We start from the raw sequence: 24031 nt of genomic DNA on the forward strand, positions 1-24031 counted from the left end.
CTGTGGCAGGGGGTTGGAGCTCTGTGACCCTTGGGGTCCCTTCCAACACAGATCAGGCTGGGATTCTACGATTCACTGAGCAAACTCGGGAGCTGTTTGATGCTGAGGTACCAGCCCTGATCCTCTGTGGCACAAAGGTATCTGGGGAAAAGGTGAGACCTGCTTGAGCTGTGGCAGTGCCATGAGGAAGTTTGGAGCCTGTCAAAAAGGTTACATGGCACTGAACTGCACTGCCCAGAGCCAGGTCACTCTGCCAGCATGATGGAGGCTGCTGGGGAAGGAGCACAGGGAAACACAGACTGTGGGATGTGGGGTCTCTTATCCCAGGGAGAACAAGTCCAAGTGTGGTCTCACTTTGTCTTTATGAAGCTTATCTGTGCAGTTTTATTTCCTCTCTGAACATCCACACACCTCTAGGAGCTGTAGTACAACAGCATTCACACTGGCACAGGGTTCAACAGTGAGAACAAGATCCCATGAAGCTACATGGAGAGCTGCCTTCCACAACACAGGGTGAGCACTCCCACTAATTCCACTCTTCTCTAGAAGGAGATGCTGGGTGTAGGTCCTAACCCACGATTATTATTATTACTTTTTGAGATTTTAATGATTTTAGCTCCTTTAAGCTGTGCTTATGTCAGGAGGGAGCAGGGGACCTGTACCTACTGAGTATGGAATGTCATGAACCCCATCAATGCCATCTCTAGGCTCACCCAGAGGGTCACACTGTGCAAGACAGCTCTGAGATGGGTGATCACAGCTATGGCTCCTACCCAGCAACCCCCAGGCAGCACTACCAGCTAAAGCTCTCCCACAGAACCCTGTCCCATGACCCAGCACAAGGGTCAAGGGAAGGAGCAGCCAGCTCCACACAGTGATCCTGGTCACAGTGACTGTGAGTGACTAATACCTTGAGCTGCCAATCAGCTGATGTCACTTTCATCATCATCATCACCACCACCACTTGGTTCTGGGCTGCAAGATCTCTCCTATGGCTAACCCAACAAGAGCCCAAACCATGAGTAAATGTGGTAATTAAGGAGCACAAATTAGGGTTGTAAGGAAAGATTATAATTAAATGTAATAGGTAATTAAACATATTCCTATAACCACTCTGACACTGCTGCTGCACCAAAGTGCTCACAAGAGGCCTTCAAACTCTTCAGAAAGCATGATTTCCCCCTTGGAAAGAAGGTTCATCATCCATGAGAGATCAGCTTTCCTTCTAGCAACATAGATAAAAACTCTGGGTCAGATTCAAGGCTAAACCCCTCTCCCACCCTGCAATTCCACACAGCACCTCGTTCCAGGCCCTCTCAGCCCTGGTTCTTCGTTAAAACACACTCTTCCTCAGGCTCACAAAGTTCTGCACCCTTCTCTAGTGCTTGAGAAACACCCCAGACATCAGGCAGAAGGAGAAGCTCCAACACATCTCAAGAAACAGCTTCCCTGCACCTCTCTTTGCCCCAACACACACACACGTTCCTCGACAGGCTGTCTGAAGACTCCATCAGCCACCGGTTTCCAAGCCACTGATGCTGCTAATCAGCTTTCCCAGAGATGTCCTTCAGCAGGAAATGAGATACTCCTCTCTGATTCTGAGCCCAAAGGCAATGTGACATTAGAAGTTCCCCTAAGACAAGTTCTATATTCAGCTGGGATATTTATACAGTGCTTTATTTATAGAGTGCCTAATGCACAGCAGGCTGGTAAGCCACAGCAGGTAAATAACTGTTGGAGAAACAGAACAGAAATTCACTTTTGGAATTCCTACACTTTTAATTTTCTCTTTCACATAGGTCAGAACCAGGATTTTTTTCAGGAAAAACATGGCAAAAATCCTGACCTCAAGCTGCAGCTCCCCTGTTCCCACCGAGCAGAGACTCACACCAAAGTGTTCGACACCTTCACCTTTTCTAGCCCGTCTCAGGACTATTACTCACTAAATACAGAGATTCTTTTGCTATCCACAAGCTCCCAAACCAGCCCTGGTTCTTGTCAAAGGCCATCTGTCAGGGCCTCAAAGGGAATTGCTACCAGCTGTGGGACTTGGTCAACCTCCCAAGCCTTGAGGGAACAGCAAGGAGCTGAGCGTCTCGGTACCCAGAGGCCAGAGGAGAGATGCTCTCCTCCTTTGCCCGCCAGCTTATCCACAGAGAGGGTTCTCACTGATGATTTAGCTCCACTTAGTGGCCACCGAGGCTTGTGTATAAAGTGCTGCCTTCCTCTCAAAACCACAGCTTGACTCAGAGAGTTGTGACAAGCAGGAACTTCCCCATACAGCTAACACAGTGTCAAGCTAAAGCACCAAGCCCGACCTCCAGCACACGCTTACCTGGGGAGCAGCGGGGACCGAGGCTTTGGCTTTTCCTTCTCCTTCTCCCGGTCCCTGTCCCTGTCCCGGTCTCGGTCCCTGTCCCGGTCCCTGTGTTGCCTGTCTTTGTCATCTCTCTTCACTCGTTCTCTCTCCCTCTCCCACTCTTCTTTCCGCCGCTGCCGCTCCTTGTCGCGCTCCCGTTCCCTTTCCCGTTCTCGCTCCCGCTGGCGCCGCTCCCGTTCCCGTTCTCGCTCCCTCTCGCGTTCCCTTTCTCGTTGTCTGTTCTCTCTTTCCCTTTCCCGTTCTCTCTCTCTTTCCTTTAATAAAAAAGAAGAGAAGAGAACTCATGGTGACACTGCAGTAGCATCTCTGAAGAAAGCAGCGAGGCTTCAAAGTCTCAGACCACAAGCAGACACTCTCCCCCCATTAGAAAAGCAGGGAGATAGGTAATCTGGAGCTTGTTGGTTTTCATTGTTTGCTGAGTGGGCTGAAAGTGGAGGGGAACAAATCACAGCATCATAGAATCACAGGGGTGGGAAGGGACCCCCAGAGCCCATGGGGTCCAACCCCCTGCCAAAGCAGGGTCCCTGGGACAGGTCACACAGGTCGGTGTCCAAACCGGGCTGAAAACCCTCCAGAGAAGGAGACTCCGCACCCCCTGGGCAGCCTGTCCCAGGGCTCCCTCACCCTCACTGGGAAGAAGTTCTTCCCCATGTTGCTGTGGAACTTCCTATGCTTTAACTTGCAGCCATTGCCCCTTGTCCTGTCTCCACAGACCACTGAAAAGGGTCTGGCCATTTCCCCCTGCATCCCATACTTAAGATAGTCATAAACATTAATTTAATCATCATTAAATTATGTTCATCACAGCTGCAATTTTCAAAGACAACGGTCAAAGCTTAATTTGGCTTATTAAAGAACCCCAAATTGATGTTTACAAGTGTTTATTTTTGTTGCTAAGCCCGTTTGCAATAAGCTAATTAACTTTACAAAGCAGCACTATGGAAATAATTGATGGTGCATTATACCACAGAATCACAAGTTTGGAGAAGAGCTTTAAGATCATCAAGTCTGACCAATCCCATCCTGTGCTAAACCAGATCCCTGAGCACCTCATCTCCCCTCTTCTACAAGAAGTGAGGCTGGGCTCCTGTTTGTGCACAGCTTCTGTAGGCCAGCAAGGTCTCCTGGCAAAAGGAGAGCTGCTCTGCAACAGATGTGACAAACACCCACTGAAATGCTCCCCACCAAGTGGGATTTGGTGTTTTGCTCACCACTCTTGAGGCAAAAAGGAAGCAGAGGGAAAGGGTTCATCGCCTTGTTTCCATGAGCTCTACGCCTTGCAGCAGCACTGGGGGTTTAACAATGGGCTGGGTGCTCCCCGTGCCTGGCTCCATCGCCCTACGTGCTCATCTGGCTCCATCACCCTATGTGCTCCCCACCCATGCCCCCCCCACCCTGGCTCCATCGCCTTACATGCTCCCCCCAGCCTGGCTTCACCACCCAACGGGCTCCTTGTCTGACTCCATCACCCAACAGGCTCCCCCACCAGCAGCAGTGGGTCACGCCAGAGCCTCTGTCAGTACACAGAGCACACCTGGCCCAATCTAATCCTTTCCATCTGACCCAGTAACCAACAAGCCAATGGTTCCTCAGGTTACTTCCTGGAAACTCCCTCCCTCTCCAACGTTTCCAGGAACAGCTGCAGAGCACAGATGTGCACAGCAGCCCTGCACACCACAGGAGCAGCCAGCGCACGTGAGGAGGAGCCACGCTCCCACCTCAGATGTGCTTTCACCTTCATCACACTGACACACAACATCCCTGCAGCCAGAGCACCTTCCATGCAGTAATGAAGTCAAGGTTTAACTAGTCCTAAGATTAAACATCTTGAACACAGGTGGAAAGTCCCATTTCAATCACTGCAACTGGAACTGTGACACACACCAGAAATACCTGGAAGCAAGGAAAAGCATGGAACGGGGTATTACCTTACTTACTCTGTAGTTCCTGTATGGATCTGGGTCTGTATACTGAACCCTGAAATTCTCATACTGCCCACCACGCCAGAACCGTTCAATCTCATAGTCATAGTAGGGATCTGTATAGGGATCAAGCCTACAATGAGAAACAGGCAAGGTTAGAAAGGGAAATGTCACCTTGTCACCATACAGCAACGCTACAGCTCTCAGTCACTCTGCACTGGCAAGAAAAACCACGTTCAACAGAGTACGACCATGCAAAGAGGTTTATTTTCTACACATCCCAATCAGAAACAGTCCTTTTTTGGGGTTTGAAGTGAAGCTTATCAGAGAAAAGCACAAACCTTTCTTGATAAACACAAGGAAAAGAAGGTTCCCAACTCAATTCAGCCTTCAGATCAATGTGGTAAGAACTGCAGGAGTGCCCATAGCTCTTCAGAGCCACTTCAAATGTACACACACACAGTGGAACGTGTTTTGCTTCACTGATTTAGAGCTGTGCTGCCTGTCTGTGCACACACAGGGCATGTCAAGCACACTGGAAGTGGAATGGATCGTGATCTCCTACTGTGCTGCCATGCTTTTGGGGAGGAAAGGGATCTCAAGCCCACCCGCCTTAAACCTGCAGCCTTCCCTCCTGTTAACATTATCCAATGGTTTTAATTCACATAACACTGTCCCATCCCTGCCAACAACCTGGAACTGGAAATATCAGATCTGCTGGAAAGATGGGGAGGTGGGTACAAGAAAACTTCCAGGGCCACAGAGAAGTCAGTGGCACAACTATATGGTTACAAAGCTCCCCAATTCCAGAGCATTTGTGATGAGACTCTGATGTGCAAGAGGAATAAGGACTCACTTTTGCATTTTAAGAAGTGCCAAATAACCTAGAACAGGCTGAGAGGTAAGTGCTGCCCTGCAAGTTGAGCAGCAACTTGTATTTCTTTCAGTGTTTTCAAATCCCTTATTTTTGGCTGAAGCAATAAGCTGAGGGAAAGGGAACCTGGGAATCAAACACAGATGCTCAATCCAGCAGCAAACTCCTGAGGCCAACCAGACAACAGTCTGGATTCAGCAACATCAGGTGTTCACACACACACACACACACACAAGAATAAACCCAAATTATGACCAAAAAAAGGAAACAATTTGCTTTTTAACACAGCCTCAAGTCCAAATCTCCCCATTCCCATCCTGTGGACTTACTCAACTGACCAGGCAACACCGCTGTGTGCTTTGAGAATTCCTTAGGTGAATAATTGGTACCACCTCACCCTCCCCAAAATCAAATATACCCCATCCAGTTAATAAATCACCCAGCACACTTGAGGGGACAGCAGTCTGTGGCCTAGGAAGTTTTTAGAGTGGAATGGAGAGAGGAAAGGGAGTATTTTCTTACAGTTGGAACAGTACTGGAATCAAAGACCTGCTTACCCATAGTTAATGTTTTCTTTGATGTCCACCTCCCTATAGTTTTTCAAAAAAGAAAAAGGGATTCATGAACTATTTCAGACATCTCCATATGTCACAAGACAGTCAGTCCTGAAAGCATTTAGTAACACAAACCAGCTGTACCACACACACTTAAGCTTGCTGCAAGGTGTCCATGTGTGTGGGTGTGTGCACGTGGGAGAAAAATCACCATTTTCTAGAGTTTACAGCAGCAGCTTCATCACTTTTGCCTTTACACACAATATAAAGATATTTTAATGCCACAACCTGGTTATATAGGTGCTTGAATTTTCAGGAATTCCATTTATTTGATTATTTTATTTAATATTGGCTACATGCAACACAGTTTTTCCTTCACTGTATGAAAGAAAATCAAGCCTTGCACCTAAACCAACAACAATCCTTACATCAGTGAGGCAGTGGCATGAAACTACTTGAATGCTGATGTTAGTTTTTGTAGATGATCATAAAATAAAGATATTATATGGCCAACTCACACAGAATGTCCATGGTGGAACTAAAAGCCTTCTCAGAGGAAGAGAAGACCAAGATACAGACAGATTTCCACAGGAATATGGGGTAACTGCTTTGTTATAGGTGTCTTTTTAAGCTTGGGAAAGGAACTGTGCTCCAGAGCAAAGGCTACTGAAGAGGAGCTTCACCCAACTCCTTTTCAGACCTGTTTTTGCTGTTTGTTCATTCCAAAACAGAACAAAGCCTTGGCAATACTTTCTCTGGGAGCAGAAATGATCCACAGCCTGAGTGTAGGAAGAGCAGAGGATGTGTAAGCAAGAGGGAGCCTGAGATTCACCTGTATTCCTGTGCAACACCAGCTCCTCTCTCAAAAAATTGGTTTTCCATTCCATTTCTTAGCTCAAGAACTACTAAGCAAGTCTCTCAGAGCTGACCTATCTATCCTTGCAACTCCTTCTGCCTGCTCTCCAGCATGACAGGAGTGTGTCTGAGGTCTCCCAACAATTTATGGTTTACCTGCCTAAAAAAATCCAACCCCAAACACTTATCACACCTGAACACTTATGCTGAGGGCATTTGCTTTGGTTCAGGCCTTGCCCTGACAGCTAGCAGGTTTGCTTGCTGACCAGTGTCTTACTAAATGGTTTATCTGAGACTGGTGAGAGTGTTTAAGAGCAGCTGCTGGGCCAAAACCTTTGTAAATAAACACTGAGGTGGTGGAAGGCAGGAGAGCGGCTGCCCTGGAGCTCTTGGATGTTGAGCATCCTCCAACTCCACAGCCTCAGCTTTAGCAGCTTTCAAACTCTCATGGGTTGGAATAACAAGAGGGGGAAAGAAAGGGGGGAAGAATGCTCTGGTGTGAGGTAGGCAATGGATAAGTAGATGGTGTTCCTGAGGGATCCAACATTTAAGGTGGAAAGGTTTAATGAGGACTGTAAAATAGGTGGTGGTGATGGGCTGGAGCGAGTCGGGGCAGCTCAAATTTAGAATCCCAGCCTGGTCTGGGTTGGAAGGGACCTCAAGGGTCACAGAGCTCCAACCCCCTGCCACAGGCAGGGACACCAACCTCCAAGGCCTGGAGCTACACAAGGTTGCCCAGTGCCCCAGCCAACCTGGCCTTGGACACCCCCAGGGATGGGGCACCCACCCCCTCTCTGGGCAGCCCCTTCCAGCCCCTCACCACTCTCTCTGCAAAGAACTTCCCCCTAATATCTAATTTAAACCTTCATTCCTTTAGCTTTAATCCATCCCCCTTGTCCTGCCAGGCTCTGCCCTTTAACAAGCTGATTCCCCTCCTGTTCCTCTGCTCCCTTCAGGGACTGGAAGGCTGCAGTGAGGTCCCCCCACAGCCTTCTCTTCTCTTCTCCAGGCTGACCCAGCCCAGCTCCCTCAGCCTCTCTCCGTTGGGGAGCTGCTCCAGCCCTCTGAGCATCTCTGTGGCTCCTCTGACCATCTCTGTGGCTCCTCTGACCCCTCTCCAACAGCCCCACATCTTTCTTCTATTGGGAGCCCCAGCTCCGGACACAGGACTCCAGCTGGAGCCTCACAAGGGCAGAGCAGAGAGGGACAATCAAGTTTTTAACCAGTGGCCAACCTGCTTAGCAAAAGTTGCTTATATTTCCTGGGGGGAGTGTTCCTCCCATGTGGAGGAAAGAGTTGAGTGAAGACTGACACAGCACAGGACATTTCCCACCCATCCAAACCCAGGGCTGCATCTTACGCTGGATCTCTGACGTCTCTGGTGATGCGGTAATTCCAGTCGCGGAAGAACTCGTTTTCTTTGTCAAATTCCCTCTCATCTTCTCCAATGGTCACAGTGAACCTCTTCTCCTCAAAGTCAGGCTCCTGTTCTTTTCTCATCGTTGCCTTTTTTAATACCTGCAGTGACAGCAAAATAAAAAGCTTTGTGAAGGGGCACAGAGAAACTGGGAGCATCAAACACCCTTTGGGGGAGACACAGGCTCCTTCAACTAAAGCACCTTCTTCTGCCCAAGTCTCATCAACATGCAGGACACCAGAGTGTTCTTGACACAGAAACAGGTACTGAAGGGAAGGTAATGGATCAGCTTCAGAAGATCTCACAGAATCACCAGGTTGGAAAAGACCTTTAAGATCATCCAGTCCAACCATTCCCATCCTGTGCTGCCCCAGCTCCCTGAGCACCTCATCTCCCCTCTGTTAAACACACCCAGGGGGTGACTCAGCCCCTCGCTGGGCAGCCTGTGCCACAGCCCCACAACTCTGCCAGGGAAGAACTTTCCCCTCCCAGCTGAGTTGACCCTGCCCTGGGGCAGCTTGAGCCCATTGGCTCCTGCCCCATCTCCTGTCCCCTGGCTGAAGAGACCATCGCCCACCTCTCTGCACCCTCCTGGCAGGGCAGGGGAGGTGGGGAGAAGGTCTCCCCTCAGCCTCCTCTTCTCCAGGCTCAACACCCCCAGCTCCCTCAGCTGCTCCTCAAAGGATTTGCCCTCCAGCCCCTTCCCCAGCCTGGTTGCCCTTCTCTGGACTCACTCCAGGACCTCACTGTCCTTCTGATGGTGAGGAGCCCAGAACTGGACCCAGCACTCGAGGTGCAGCCTCACCAGTGCCCAGTCCAGGGGCACAATCCCCTCCCCACACCTACTGGCCACACTATTCCTGACACAAGCCAGGAATCTCCTTTGTGGAAAGCCTGACTTCAACACCCCCAAAGGGCTCAGGCCACAGAACCCCCTGAGCTTGTGTTAACATAAACCACCAAATCTGAGTGCCAGCCCCTCCTGAGTGTAGAAGAACCAGGGTAGATCCAAGTTCCCAGGGTGGCATTTACCTCTTTAGCATGCCGGAGGCCTCTCTCCCAGGCGCTTTCTGTGGGAGGGTCTGGAGGGGGTGGAGGTAAAATTTCATCAACAACTGGCCCTCCCTGTTTGAAGGGGAAGGAGACAGACACTTGATGTTAGTTTTTAAGCAGCAAACACATGTAAATAGTGACCCCAGAGCACCTCCAGATACTCCAGAGACGTACCAGGACATGAGCTGGGACATGCATGGAAAACTATTCCCCTTTACCAGCAGCTTCAAGACCACCTTTTAAAACACCTGAATACCTGATGGATGGACTGGATTTTGCTGCAGTACTTGGTCAGATAAAGCCTTCACTTGTGGAGTGAGACACAAAACACTCTGCCCAGAAGCCATATATTCACTGAAAAGAGGTGCATACCCAAGGGTTGGCTGGCATCAGGGGGTGTGGGCCGATGGGAGGAGCACCATTTGGGGAGAAGGGCTCAGGCTTGGAGATCAAGGAGTAGTTGCCTTTGTCATTCACACCGGGGTGAATAAATCGACAGTTCATGCCCCAAGTACAGTGACCTGTGGAGATACAGTTCTGTTAGACCCCTGTATGCCTACAGCAAACACCCACTCAGCCCCACAACCATGTGAAGAACAATGCTGCTTGAGACACACACTCTGCCCTCTGGCTTTGTTGAGATCCACATGGAACAGGGAGGAAAAACAGATCCAAGAACCTTATTAGGGTGGGGAGAAGAGAGGGATGGATGCAGACATACCATCAAGCACTAATAAGTCTATGAGCTCTTCAAGTTGTACTAATGCCAAACAAATTAGGAGCTTTACCTTTCACTGAAAACACCAAATATAACCTGAGAGCAACCAAAGCATCACAGTGTGTTGAAAATAAACAGGGCTCTGGCAAGGCATGAAGAACATCAAAGCTTTTCTCTCCAACCCACTCTGCAGGCTTGCCAGCACAAAGCAGGGAAGGAGACACGGCTGCAGAGGGTGGCAGACAAATCTGAGGCTGCTCGTAGCTTCAGGTACCATCCCTGAAGAGATGGCAACACTCAGGAGCCTCTGCCTGGGTAGAAAGCTAATTCCCAAGTCGAATTTAGCTTGCTTTAGAAATATTCCACCCCCCTTTTTCTTTTCCTCCTCCTGGCAATCCACTGACACCAGGCAAGAGTCATTTTGCAGGTTTCCCAGTAGGTAACTGCACCACAAAGTCCTCACTGGGGCATTAGTACATTGAGTTTAGAGGGGATGGAGCAGTTCACACTGCTGTGGCCCAAGGAGGAATCCCTGACCTTGGCTGGCAGGTCAGCACGTCAGAAATCCACCCTGGAAATGTCCCTCATGAGACCCAGATCAACCCTGAGCCAGTGCTCAGGTATCACTGGTGCTTCTGTACTGCCAAACACCACAAGGGCATCAACCCCTATGCACAGCAGCTCAGGAAGCAGCACACAGAATCCCAGCCTCGTCTGGGGTGGAAGGGACCCCAGGGGTCACAGAGCTCCAACCCCCTGCCACAGGCAGGGACACCAACCTCCAGGCCTGCAGCTACACAAGGTTGCCCAGGGCCCCAGCCAACCTGGCCTGGAACACCCCCAGAGATGGGGCACCCACCCCCTCTCTGGGCAGCCCCTTCCAGCCCCTCACCACTCTCTCTGCAAAGAACTTCCCCCTAATATCTCCTCTCACCCTTCCCTCCTCCAGCTTCACTCCAGCCCCCTTGTCCTGCCAGTCTCTGCCCTTTAACAAGCTGATTCCCCTCCTGTTCCTCTGCTCTCTTCAGGGACTGGAAGGCTGCAGTGAGGTCCCCCCACAGCCTTCTCTTCTCTTCTCCAGGCTGAACTGCCCAAGCATCAGTGTAGAGGTGCCAGACAGGGACACAAACACTCCTGAAGCATTGAGGGGAACGATCACCCTGACAACTAAAGGGCCCCACAAGCTCATTGCTCACACCACCAGACATGCCACAGCCCCATCAGTGCTCCTCAAACCCAGCCAGGACAACCTGAATGCCTCGAAGGTCCCACGTGAGCAGCACCTGATCTCCCTGGTGCCATTAATGCCTTCAAGGAGTGAGTAAGGATGGATGTGAATGCTCTCTGAACCCAGGCCAAAGCAAAGCAGAACCCCCACAGCAGGAGACTCTGCAAAGCCTGAACTTTGACCTTGGCAAACATTTCTACGCTGCCCGGGCGCGTACGTCACGGTCAGGATCCAGGAACAAACAGCTCCCCTTGGCTGAGGGATTTCCCTGTTCCACCACCACCACCACATTCCTGTCCCAGCACGGGCAGAGGGTTTGATACCGGAAAGGCTTTGAGGAAGCCAAGGATGTGATATCTGCTGCTCACGGCTCTGGAAAGCCCCTAAGCAGTTCCCTACGTTGCACACGCTGCTGACGTAAAGAGTGAGAGACTCCACCCTGGTTCTCCACCCTCCTTTTCATTTCAGATTTTCATAAATTGGCTCAAGGGTGGTTGTAAATAAACCCAAGTTCATGAGCAAACACCAAGTGAGAGGAAGCTGAGGGAAGAGGAAGACAGCTACAGTCACTTACAAAGCTTACTCTCCCCACTGAAGTTAAAAAACACAGGATAGGATAAAATAGACAAAATTGGTGGCTGCACAAGGTTTGGGGAACGTTCTGTTAATAAGAGTCAATTGTTCTGGGCTCCTCACCATCAGAAGGACAGTGAGGTCCTGGAGCGAGTCCAGAGAAGGGCAACCAGGCTGGGGAAGGGGCTGGAGGGCAAATCCTCTGAGGAGCAGCTGAGGGAGCTGGGGGTGTTGAGCCTGGAGAAGAGGAGGCTGAGGGGAGACCTTCTCCCCACCTCCCCTGCCCTGCCAGGAGGGTGCAGAGAGGTGGGTGATGGTCTCTTCAGCCGGGGGCAGGAGATGGGACAAGGGGCAATGGGCTCAAGCTGCCCCAGGGCAGGGTCAGCTCAGCTCGGAGGGGAAAGTTCTTCCCTGGCAGAGTTGTGGGGCTGTGGCACAGGCTGCCCAGGGAGGGGCTGAGTCACCCCCTGGGTGTGTTTAACAGAGGGGAGATGAGGTGCTCAGGGAGCTGGTTTAGCTTAGGACATGAATGGTTGGACCTGATGATCTTAAAAGTCTTTTCCAACCTTGTGATTCTGTGTGAAAAAGAAATACAATCAGTTAGACTTCAAAGTTTCACATCTTAGGTCTGTGATTTCCTACCCTCACTCCTTCCACCCCAGCCTGTCAGTCCCAACCATGTTTCAGGACCATGGAAACTGATACAGGATGAAGCAACCATCCAGCTTCAGGAAAAAGCTTCTGTTTCCACCTGGATTAGGTTTTTTTCCCCAGCTGACTGTTTCCTCAGCCCAGAGGAAACACTGGCCACTGGCATGTATCACCTGTCAGGTCCCAACATCACCCCATGAGCACATTGTTTCGCTGGGGTTGCTTGTGAAATCAGCTCCACGTGAGCTGCCAACACCTGACATCACCACACAGGAACCTGATGTATCTGCAGGGGCTGCAGCGACTCAGAGGACACCAAGATGATGTCACATGGGTATTTCTGACAGAGAAACAGCATTTCCAGCCCTATTTACAGTTTCAAAGCTTCAGCAAACAGCTTTTAATAAGCAGCAAATCACAGACTCACAGGGGTGGGAAGGGACCCCCCAGAGCCCATGGGGTCCAACCCCTGCCCAAGCAGGGTCCCTGGGACAGGGCACACAGGTCGGTGTCCAGACGGGGCTGGAATCTCTCCAGAGAAGCAGACCCCACACCCCATGGGCAGCCTGTCCCAGGGCTCCCTCACCCTCACTGGGTAAAAGTTCTTCCCCACATTGGTGGGGAACTCCCTGTGCTCCAACTTGAGCCCATCGCCCCTTGTCCTGTCCCCACAGACACTGAGAAGAGGCTGCCCATGGCCCCCTGTGTCCCACCCTTCAGCTATTGATACCCATTGATCAGACCCCCTCTCAGGTTTCTTCTCTGCAGGCTGAACAGCCCCAGCTCACTCAGCCTTTCCTCACAGGGGAGATGCTCCAGGCCTTTCACCATCTCTGTCCCTCCTCTGGACTCTCTCCAGGAGATCCCTGGCTTTTTGACACCAGGGAGCCCAGAACTGGACACAATACAAAGCCACCTCTGCATATTGGTTTTACCTAAATTGAGCAACCAGCCACCAAGGGACAGGAAGGTGACACTGAGGATACCTGGGGCTGAGTTGATCATGTAGACAGCAGCTTAAAGAGGTCCAAAGCCAAACCAGAACCACCTCTGGTTTTCCTTCACCATGACAGAGCCTCATTACCTTTCATGAAGAAGCGGCAGGTGGGACGTGGCCTCACTTTCCTGTCGCTGGGGTCTTTAACTTCTCCTTCTTCTAAGTCATCATCCTGGAACAGACAGACAAGCTGACATTTCCCCTGGTGCATTTTCTGCTGCGACTTGACATTTTCACAATAGGGTCAAATATCAGTCGCTGAAAACACACCCTGGAGCAAAACACAAGAGAAGGAGCAGTAAGAAGTTACAGCAAACACCCCATGGGCTTCACAACCTGCTGCTGCCAACAGGGAGACACGTCCACATTGGTGTTTCAAAGGTGGCTCCAAAACTCTGCAGGGATTATGGACACCTTGGGGCCAGCACCACACTCTATCGCTTCACATGACAGAAACCAGACTGTCCCCTGCTCAGCACTTGTGTCACAGAATCCCAGACTGGTTTGGGCTGGAAGGGACTCCAAGGGTCACAGAGCTCCAACCCCCTGCCACAGGCAGGGACACCAACCTCCAGGCCTGGAGCTACACAAGGTTGCCCAGGGCCCCAGCCAACCTGGCCTTGAACACCCCTAGGGATGGGGCACACACCCCCTCTCTGGGCAGCCCCTTCCAGCCCCTCACCACTCTCTCTGTACAGAACTTCCCCCTAATATCTAATTTAAACCTCATTCCTTTAGCTTCACCCCATCCCCCTTGTCCTGTCAGTCTCTGCCCTTTAACAAGCTGATTCCCCTCCTGTTCCTCTGCTCCCTTCAGGGACTGGAAGGCTGCAGTGAGGTCCCCCCACAGCCTTCTCTTCTCTTCTCCAGGCTGATCCAGCCCAGCTCCCTCAGCCTCTCTCTGTAGGGGAGCTGCTCCAGCCCTCTGATCATCTCTGTGGCTCCTCTGACCCCTCTCCAACATCCCCACATCTTCCTTGTGTTGGGCCCCAGCTCTGGACACAGGACTCCAGCTGGGGCCTCCCCAGGGCAGAGCAGAGAGGGACCATCTGAGCTCTTCTCCCAGGCTGTATGTGTGCCTGGGATTCCTCCATCCCAAATGCAACCCTGACACTTCAGTGTTGAACCTCACTAGATTCACCCGTGCATGTTGTCCCTATTCAGCTCAAGCTGGCTCTTTGGGTTCCCTGAGTAAAAACCCCCAGCAGTATTCCTGCAATCATTCAATAATTCCTGTATTATGCAATGATTAATAATAATTAACCCAATACAGACATCACATACCTAGACCTTGAGTTCTGAAGGACACTAATTATAAGTAATTATAAAACCCTTCCCCAAGCTTTTCAGGGTGGAAAAAAAAGCCAGAGGTGTTTCTCCCAGCCTCCCCCACCAACAACTCAACACCTTCCCTTCTACCCCTCAGCTCCACACAGGAGCAGTGAATCAGTTCTAAGAAAACCCCACAGTATCCTCAGGCTCAGCAGCCCCAAGGAGAAATTCTGGGAGATGGAGGTTGCTTCAAAGATTAAGAACCACAGGGGATGAGTGTGAAATAAGAGTCATGAAATACTTCCAGAATCAAGTTGTTGAAGTTCTGAAGTACCAGCCTTTGCCTTTGTTCCCAGGAAAGAACAAAACCCCTTTCCTGGCTTCATTATGCAGCACTTGCACAGTCAGAAGGAGCTAAAAGGAAGTAGGGATGGATGAAAAGGCATCCAGAGAATGTCTTGGGTTGGAAGGGACCTTCAGAGCCCATCTAGTCCCACTCTGCAGTGAGCAGGGACATCTCCACTAGCGCAGGTCACTCAGAGCCCCATCCACCCTGACCTGGAATGTCTGCAGGGATGGGGCCTCCCCCACCTTTCTGGGCACCCTGGGCCAGGGATCCACCACCCTCAGAGGGAAGAGCCTTTTCCTCATATCCAACCTAAATCTCCCCTTTTCCAGCTTAAAACCACCACCCCCCCCCCCCCCATCCTATTGCTCCATGCTTTTGGGAACAGCTCTTCCCAGCTTCCTACAGACACCTTCAGGGACTGGAAGGTGCTATAAGGTCCCCCCAGAGCCTTCTCTTCTCCAGGCTGAACCAGCCCAGCTCTCTCAGCCTGGTTTCAATGGAGAGCTGCTCCAGCCCTTGGATCATTTTTGTGGCCTCCTCTGAACCCTCTCCAACAGGTCCCCATCCTCCTTTTGCTGAGGGCTCCAACACGACCAGGGAGCTGTCAGGACTATCTGGCAAGGAAATCAGTTATTCATCCTAAAAGGCAGCCTGGCATTCCCTCACTCTGCCCCCATTTCCCTGCCAGGGAGCTTTCAGCACCTGAAACATCTCAAGAGGGAGCATCTGACAGAGACCTTCCCTGCCCGTGACGATGGCAGCGACCCTGCAGCAGTGACAGCACTTGTCTATGTGCAAGAAAGATGAAGAAAGTTTTGTACTTTGATCATTTTAACAGCTGGAAAGGAGGGGAAAAACAATAATCCACATCACTGGGCTGTAGATAAACAAAGGATCCAGGGAGAGACGAGCTAACAGCCTCTTGTGCCATGTACCTCTGAGGGCAAGGCAAGCAGAGCTCTCCCAAATGAGGGTGGATTTCAAAGACTACACATAAATCCAAATTAAAATCTGCATTAATATTCCCCTTCCTCCAAGACAGAGCTCTAAAAGCACACTAAAAGGCAGAGATTTAAGAGTTTCCCCCCACCAAAGCCAGGGATGGCATTCAATGGTGTGTGAATGGTATAACCAGCTCAACTGGGCTTCTTTCAAAGGAGCCATGTGAAGCCTTTGCAGAGGCTGTACTTGAACAAAAGGGGAAGTATTTATTTCTGGGAGGTCTCCTTGGAATCAGGCAGCTGGGAACCCTGTTATGAGTTAATGTATGAAAACCAGAGTAGAGATTCATCTTGTGCTTTGTAAGGAGAGAGCTCACAAGAATGCCTTCAACTCCTTTCATATTTTAATCAAGAAGCAGACGTGGAGTCAGGACTCCAGGAATTTTATTCCCCCCCCCTTTCCTGCCTGGACTCTCCTATAACACACTGAAATTCCTTCTAGTGGAATTAGAATTAAGCAAAACCTCTGGAAAAATATAAAAAAATACTCAGGGGAAAAAATAATTGTTCAAGAAAATCACCTGTTGGAATGGGCATGAAGAGGAAAAAATAACATCACCTGCTTTTAAAGAAATAAAACTGGTCAAAACATCATGAGAGTAGAAACCACAGAGCTCTTTCAATGAAAAGGGAGGAGGGTCTCTCAAGTGAGACCCCACCAGCTTCCCCAGCATGTGGCCAGGTCAGCTCACAGCAACAGGGACTGGAAGGCAACACCTTCTCCCAGGTCTGAACCCTCTCTGCTGGTGATCCCATCCACAGCCTGCTGCAAGTCTGGCACCAACAGCCAGGGGCTGAACTGGTCAAGGGCTTTGCAATGGCACCTCCTCTTTGCATTCTCACTACCTGGATTCAGGGAAGGTGTCCACCAGAGGGTTTCTACTCTACTCCTAGAACCGCTCTGTCCCGTTCAGTTCTGCCTGAAAGAGGCACATGGGTTTCAGGCTGTATTAATACAGCTGCCACACTGCAGTGCTTCCACCTAAAGACCAACCTGGATGAGGAGTGCTAATTGCCTTAATCACTATTGCAATTAAGCAGAGAATCCCAGAGCCTCCTGAGCTGGCAGGGACCTGTAAGGCCCATTGAGTCCCACTCCTGGCTCCACTGAGGCTCAGCCCTGTCAGAGCACTGAGGGCATCACCCAGATGCTTCCTGCCCTCAGCCCAGCTTGGGGCTGTGACCCCTTCCCTGGGGAGCCTGTGCCAGTGCCCAACCCCCCCTCTTAGTACAGAACCTCTTCCTGCCACCCAGCCCAAACCTCCCCTGTGACAGCTTCATGCTGGGTTCTATCACTGGTCCCCAAAGAGAGGGGAGAGATCAGCACCTGTCCCTTTACAGCTCTTGATTCTTCCTGACAGCCACGCTCATTCTCAGCTGTGAATCAGCAGCTACTGGGACCCACATCCCTGCACACATCACCCAAACCACACATGGGGGCTGCTGCCTCAGGCACCTTCCAGAAAGCCCAGCACCCTCCAGCCCTCTTCCAGGCACCCAGCTGCTGCTGGAGCCCAACACACAGCTTCAGGCTGGGGACTTCCCACATGCACCCAACACCTCAACCACAGCTCTCCAGCACCAGCCTCTCAACCCACACTGATCAGACAGCTGTGAAGGTCTAACCCACAGCTAAGTCCTTCACTGCCAGCATCATGCAAAAGCCCACCAAGAGCTGGGGCAGAGGAGCCTGTTCAAGCCCTGGAACCCTTCCACAGTGAATGGGAACAAAGCCTATTTGTGGTGGCTCTGTTTGACACACAGTTTGTCTATGGTACGTGGCACCAGACATCCCAGACACTGAGTTTAGGAGCTGGTCTTACCTCCAGTGAGACAGCACGGTACCTGCACGGTGGGGACACAGTTAGCACAGGTATTCACCTCAAAGAATAAAGAGGGCATGGCAGTCTAGAGCCAAACACTGAGAGAGGAGGACAGGTCCACCCCCCTGCAGGACTCTGTCCACCTCAGAGCAACTCTTACTTACATCAATTTCTCCATCATCAATTTCTCCATCATCTTCTTCTTTCTTCTTCTCCTTGAGGGGATCCTGGCCGTCCTTCTCATCATCACTTTTACTGCTGGATTTTTTCTCATCTTCATGGACATCGTCTCCTTTCTCCTCTTCCTCATCATCCTCCCCAGCAGCTTTCTCCCCATCCTCCTCCACAGCGGCAACACTTGGTTCCTCAGGAACTTCCTCATCATAGTCCAACTCGTGCTCATCTAGCTCACGGGTGACAGAGGATGCTTCATCACCAAGGTCATTTGCCCTGTCTTCCTCCTCCCCTTTGCCAGCTGGGGGACTCTTCAGCTCCCCACTCTGCTCGTTGTTGTCAGACTCCTGAGACTTGGTTTCACTCAGGCGGTCCTCTTCATCCGAGTGGTTCTCCTCTTCACCATGACTCAGTCCCCGGGCTGGATCCTCATCCTCCTCTCCCAGGATGCTGCCTTGCCCACCCTCTCCATCAAGTCCCCGCTCTGAACCGCTCTCCTTCAAGACTTCATCATCAGAAACCTGCTGCTCCTCTTCAGCAGGAGAGCAGGGGTTTCGCTCAGGGCTGTCGGGAACGTCCATCAGTACCTGATAGTCTGCAGAGGGATGACAACAACAACAAGTGTTACAGGGAATCACAAGAATCACCAGGTTGGAAGAGACCTTTGAAGATCATTGAGTCCAACCATTCCCATCCTGTGCTAAACCAGATCCCTGAGCACCTCATCAACCCTTTTTTTTGAACACATCCAGGGATGGTGATTCAGGCTGGGAGACAGAGGAAGCTTCCCCTTGCAGGATCTGTGGTCTTGTATTTTACCTCCTGAAGAAGGAAAGGTTGCTTGAATCCATGGGCATGGTTTATCACAGCACCCTCAAGAAGGAAGGATGGAGTTTAAACTGCATAAAGAACTCATTCCACTATTGCCCCAGAGCAGGTGAGAGCGTTGCTCAGAGGTGGGAATTTCATCTGCAAGCTGGAATGGGGGAGGCTGCCCAAGGCCCCCCTGCCAAACCACTGCCAGGAATGCCAGGGCAGCCTCCTCACCCCAGGCACCATTTCTTCTGGGAATGAGTGAGCTTCAGGTCCCAGGGCTGGGTTCTCAGGTGTAATTTCTAACTACAAGCCCACAGACCCTCAAAGGGGCACGAGAAGACAACACAGAGTGATGCTGGGCAAACCCAGCAGCCTGTGTATTTACACTTGCATAGGGGTGAAAGCAAGGACAGAGGGCAGCCATGAAAACTCTGGGATTTTTAATCAGGTTTAATCAACTGACATCTAATCTCCAGCCTCTTTATACAGTAAAGATGCAAAATTGTTTCCAAGAAGCAGCTCAACTCCCTGTCTGCACCATGTGCTTTTGCTAGAAGCTCAGTACGAACACATCCCTGGGATGAACGAGTTAAAAATTAGGTATCTGCTAGAATAAGCACAATAAATGCAACAGAAAGGGGCAAGAGGCAAAGGAGGACACCCCCCCCCCCAACCCATACATCTATTTATTTTACTTCAGAAAACAACCAACAAACCCAACTCATGAATGATAACAGAAGTGTCTGACCCAAGGAACTGGTTGAGTCATCTCTTACTGGGAAGATTACCAGTTCACCTCCAGACCAAAGCTTGTGGTGGTTAAAAACTCACACCCTCTGGCTGTGGTCTCTTGCTGCAGCATGTCCTTAGCCCTATAAACAATGACAGTAACTCCTTCCTCACTTCCCTCAGCAATAACTGGCCCCTAAGAAGAGCCCAAGCTGAGGAAGGTATCTTTTCCAGCAGCAATGCTCTGAGAAATAAAAGCACCCAACACAGTTTTCTGGTGGTACTGGTGGTTCAAGAGAGGCATTGGCTCCTCTCAAGGTGGAATGAGAGGAATAAAAGCACCTTTCCAGGGATTAATCCACTATTTCAGGATATTCCACCTCCTCCTCCAAACCCAAAGGTCTGTATGGGGAAAGCTTGGACAGCCATCAGAAATGAAAGGCTAACGACAAGGCCAAGGCTTAGAGAAGCATGTCTGGGTCTAAATAAAAGCCCAGGGGTTATAAATCAACAGGACCCCTTCATCTTAACAGCTATTGTGCTTTACTACAGCTGCTCCTAGCTACAGCCTCCCTGCCAGCACGTTTACTGCTGGTGCAACAACACCACACCATGAATGACCTGATTTTTACCTGTCATTAAGATGCCCTGGAGCAGAAATGCTACAAGACCCTGGTAGCTCCTTCAAACACCACCAGCAATCCTTCCTGAAATAAAAGTCACTACCACCAGGCAGCTCTGTGCTACCTGGCCTTTCCCTGACCTACCCTCTTCACTCTGCTACGCTGCTCCGACTGGTTCTGCATAGTAAAGGTTGTTGTTTACTACAGGGTGTTATTTACCATCAGAGAGCAAGGCTGGGCAGGCAGAAGGCAGGCTGCAGCATCCAAACAGACTGCCACGTGCTGTAAATGAGACCAAAACAAACCCAAGTTGTCTTCTCAGCATCTAAAACCCAAAATATTTTGGTATTGGGGGGATCCCAGCACTGAAATGTGTCGGGAGGGGGAAGCGTGGGGAGCCCACGCCTGGAAACCTGGTGGGGGGTGGGTGCCCCATCCCTGGGGGTGTTCAAGGCCAGGTTGGCTGGGGCCCTGGGCAACCTTGTGTAGCTCCAGGCCTGGAGGTTGGTGTCCCTGCCTGTGGCAGGAGGTTGGAGCTCTGTGACCCTTGGGGTCCCTTCCAACCCAGACCAGGCTGGGATTCTGTGAAATCAGGGAGGTGTCACAACCCTGTTACCCCTGCTGCTCCCACACTCTCCACAGCCAGGGCTGTCTCATTGGGGGTGGGACCTGATGATCTCTTGAGGTCCCTTCCAACCCCTATAGTTCTGTGATTCACACCTTGTTCACTGCCAGCTGCACCATCACCACAGCAGAGCCTCTTCACTCTACTTCACGTCTTCAAAGCCCCACACAAACATCAGCTCACCCATAAACATTCAACAGGGCCCTGAGCAGCAGCAGAGTCAGATTCTCAGCCTCTCACCAGCACCTCTTGTTTCTCTGCATGTTTAAAGCTGGGGTTTTATAGGGAAAAGTTAAAAGCCAAATTAAAAGATGACTTGGTCCCAGTGAGAGCAGCTCCAGGAGGTTAAATAGGATGTAATCTGAAACAGATTATATTCTTCCCAGGTAGAGAAAGGCTGATGCTGAGTTCATAAACGCTCACACAAATCATTCCTGGCTTTAAGAGCAATTTTATAGCAGGAGTTTTAATTGCCTGAGTGCTGGAGAAGTCAGGCTTTGTAGGACAGCATGGTGTATTCCATCTGAGAGGTCAGCCTGGAGAGGCCAGAGGAAACAGAAAAGCTGTCAAGAGGAGACATGCTCAGGAAATTTGTTCTCCTGGTTTCTTGTAGCACCAAAGAAAAAGCATCAAAGGGAATGAGCTGCCTTCCTTCAGGGGGGTGGGGGGAAACAAATATGAATGCATTCTCACTGCCCACTAAGGTGGGGCATACATAAACCATTCACCTCTGCTGCTGGTTATCAGAGCTGGCAGAAAAATCCAGTGTACCCACTAATTACAGTGATTTCCTATTCATTTCCATCAGCAGAAATGATAAGCAACACAATAAATGATGTCCTAGAGTTGATGAAATCCAGGCAGGTTGGTTTTGGGGTGTGTTTCCCAAAGAAAGAGCATGTTTCCCTTTGGAATGGGGGTTTTCCATCCTCCAATGATGTCCTGCCCAGAGAGCACCTCTAGGTCCTCCACTAATTCCTCTTGCACCCAATTATTTTTGGTGAGAGCCACAGTTCAGCCAGTCTCCAAGGGCTGGCTGCTCCAGGTCCAGCAGTAGGCAGGAAAAGACACCCCAAACCCCCAAGCACCCACCCAGATTTATGCTTCAACCTTACATGGAACTGCAGGGAAACACCCCAAAGCCAACCCAAGGGGTAAAGACACAGGGGGAAAGTCAGAAGCAGAGGGGGGCAAACGAGCAAGTGAGATGGAAATGAAAGGAGAACTGTCAGGTTTTGCATTCTTCATTGAATGACACAATCACAGGGATGGGAAGGGACCTCCAGAGCTCATCAAATCCAACCCCCTGCCAAAGCAGGGTCCCTGGGACAGGTCACACAGGTCCAGACAGGGCTGGAATCTCTCCAGAGAAGGAGACTCCACACCCTCCCTGGGCAGCCTGTCCCAGGGCTCCCTCACCCTGAAGGTCTTCCCCATGGTAGGAAGTTCATCTCCAGCTTAAAGTGCCCATCCCAAGCACTGTCTGACAATAACCTTCATCCCAAACCTCTGGAACACTGCAAGGAGTATTTTGGATTGGGATTTTGGGGGTAGGTGGGCTGTGGGGTTGGGCTTTTCTTGTTTATTTGGGGTTTTGTGTTTTCCTGTCTCCTTTAGTTACTCATACAGGCAAACAGGAGAAAATCCTAAGAAGAATGACTAGGTGGAAGCATCTCAAAGTGAGCAAGGCTGCTGGGAGTGGATTTTTGTCCTTTACAACCAAACCAGTTTCCTACTGTCCTCAAACAAGTTATAAAAGCAAAAAATTAACTCCTAAGCCACAGATAAGATTGTTTGACTTGCAGCTCAGGATGATGGGGCAAGGAGGAGGTATATAGTAACACTGCATTTAGCAGTGATTTATCTTCAGAGGTATCAAAGTTACAGGCAGCTCAGGCAAAGCTGCCTTTGGTCAAAGCTGCACAGCTCTTTCTATGACAAACCTGACTTCACTTGTGTCTAGAGTGCCAGATTTGCCTTCTTTGCATGTCTGAAGCAGCCTGGCTCAGAATGGGTCCCTAAACCTTTGAGATGAGGCTTATAGAACTCTCTCTGCCATGCCAAATGAGCTGGTGCAGCCTTTCCATCCAGAGGCCTCAGAGCAAATGCAGTATTAGGGTGGCACTTGCAGCCAAAAGAATGTCTCTACAGTCTCCAGAGTCACTCAGGCTCACCTCACCGAGCTGAAAACCTCTTAGAAGCAGCTCATGTGTCCTCAGTAAAGAAATTAAGAGCATTTGACAGCAAAACTCAGCAGCCATCCCACCTGCAGCAAGCACATCCCAACCTCCTAGGAGGCACTTGCTCTTTGCACAGGCAACACCCAGTTCCAGTGAGATTTCCACAGAATCCCAGTCTGGTCTGGGTTGGAAGGGACCCCAAGGGTCACAGAGCTCCAACCCCCTGCCACAGGCAGGGACACCAACCTCCAGGCCTGGAGCTACACAAGGTTGCCCAGGGCCCCAGCCAACCTGGCCTTGAACACCCCCAGGGATGGGGCACCCACCCCCTCTCTGGGCAGCCCCTTCCAGCCTCTCACCACTCCCTCTGCAAAGAGCTTCCCCCCAATATCTCATCTCACCCTTCCCTCCTCCAGCTTCACTCCAGCCCCCTTGTCCTGCCAGTCTCTGCCCTTTAACAAGCTGATTCCCCTCCTGTTCCTCTGCTCCCTCCAGGGGCTGGAAGGCTGCTGTGAGGTCCCCCCACAGCCTTCTCTTCTCTTCTCCAGGCTGACCCAGCCCAGCTCCCTCAGCCTCTCTCCATAGGGGAGCTGCTCCAGCCCTCTGATCATCTCTGTGGCTCCTCTGACCCCTCTCCAACAGCCCCACATCTTCCTTGTGTTGGGCCCCAGCTCTGGACACAGGACTCCAGCTGGGGCCTCCCCAGGGCAGAGCAGAGAGGGACAATCCCCTCCCTGTCCCTGCTGCCACCCCTCTGCTGATGGGTGATCCCTGAGGATGCTGGGCTGAATTCAGAGCAGCAGGTCAGTATCAAACCCAACCTCTAGTGCCTGTTAAACCAGCAGCAGCAAACTGCACAAAACTGGAAGGAATAACTGCCAACCAAGGCACAAAACTAGAAAGAAGAGAAGCCAACCAGGTTTCATCCCATGGCCACACAGGAACCCTGCACACTGCTCCCAGGCAGTACAGTGTTTCCCTGACACACACTCTGTACCTGCAGCTCTCGACAGTGCCCGTGGCTGGCAAGAGCCTCAGATTCTGTTTCTTGTTGCTCCATGCTGGGCTGGTTTTTAATTAGAGATCACAGAAAGCTTGAGAAGCATCTTCAATTAAGCCAAAGTTAAGCTTTGCCTACAACTGGCTTGCTGCTGCAGGTGGAAGAGATGAACTGGTAGGAGTATGGAAGGGACACAGGTTGCTCCATCCCACCGCAG

At 50.8% G+C, this 24031-nt stretch overlaps 1 protein-coding gene across 2 annotated transcripts in view; it reads right to left on the reverse strand.

Annotated features, from left to right (window-relative positions):
- ZC3H18 (zinc finger CCCH-type containing 18) overlaps positions 1 to 24031 on the reverse strand; it is a 53360-nt gene that overhangs the window by 27068 nt on the left and 2261 nt on the right. For both annotated transcript variants that reach the window (XM_084270243.1, XM_084270242.1), the window contains exons 2-8: positions 17832 to 18436; positions 13310 to 13394; positions 9428 to 9576; positions 9035 to 9127; positions 7946 to 8103; positions 4309 to 4435; positions 2336 to 2634 (exon numbers count right to left, since the gene is read on the reverse strand). In XM_084270243.1, coding sequence (XP_084126369.1) covers positions 2336 to 2634; positions 4309 to 4435; positions 7946 to 8103; positions 9035 to 9127; positions 9428 to 9576; positions 13310 to 13394; positions 17832 to 18422 — 1502 coding nt within the window. In that variant the 5' untranslated portion in view covers positions 18423 to 18436. The remainder of the gene's footprint in view (positions 1 to 2335; positions 2635 to 4308; positions 4436 to 7945; positions 8104 to 9034; positions 9128 to 9427; positions 9577 to 13309; positions 13395 to 17831; positions 18437 to 24031) is intronic.

Source organism: Gallinula chloropus, assembly GCF_964237585.1.
Source record: "Gallinula chloropus genome assembly, chromosome: 13".
NCBI classification, from domain to species: domain Eukaryota; kingdom Metazoa; phylum Chordata; class Aves; order Gruiformes; family Rallidae; genus Gallinula; species Gallinula chloropus.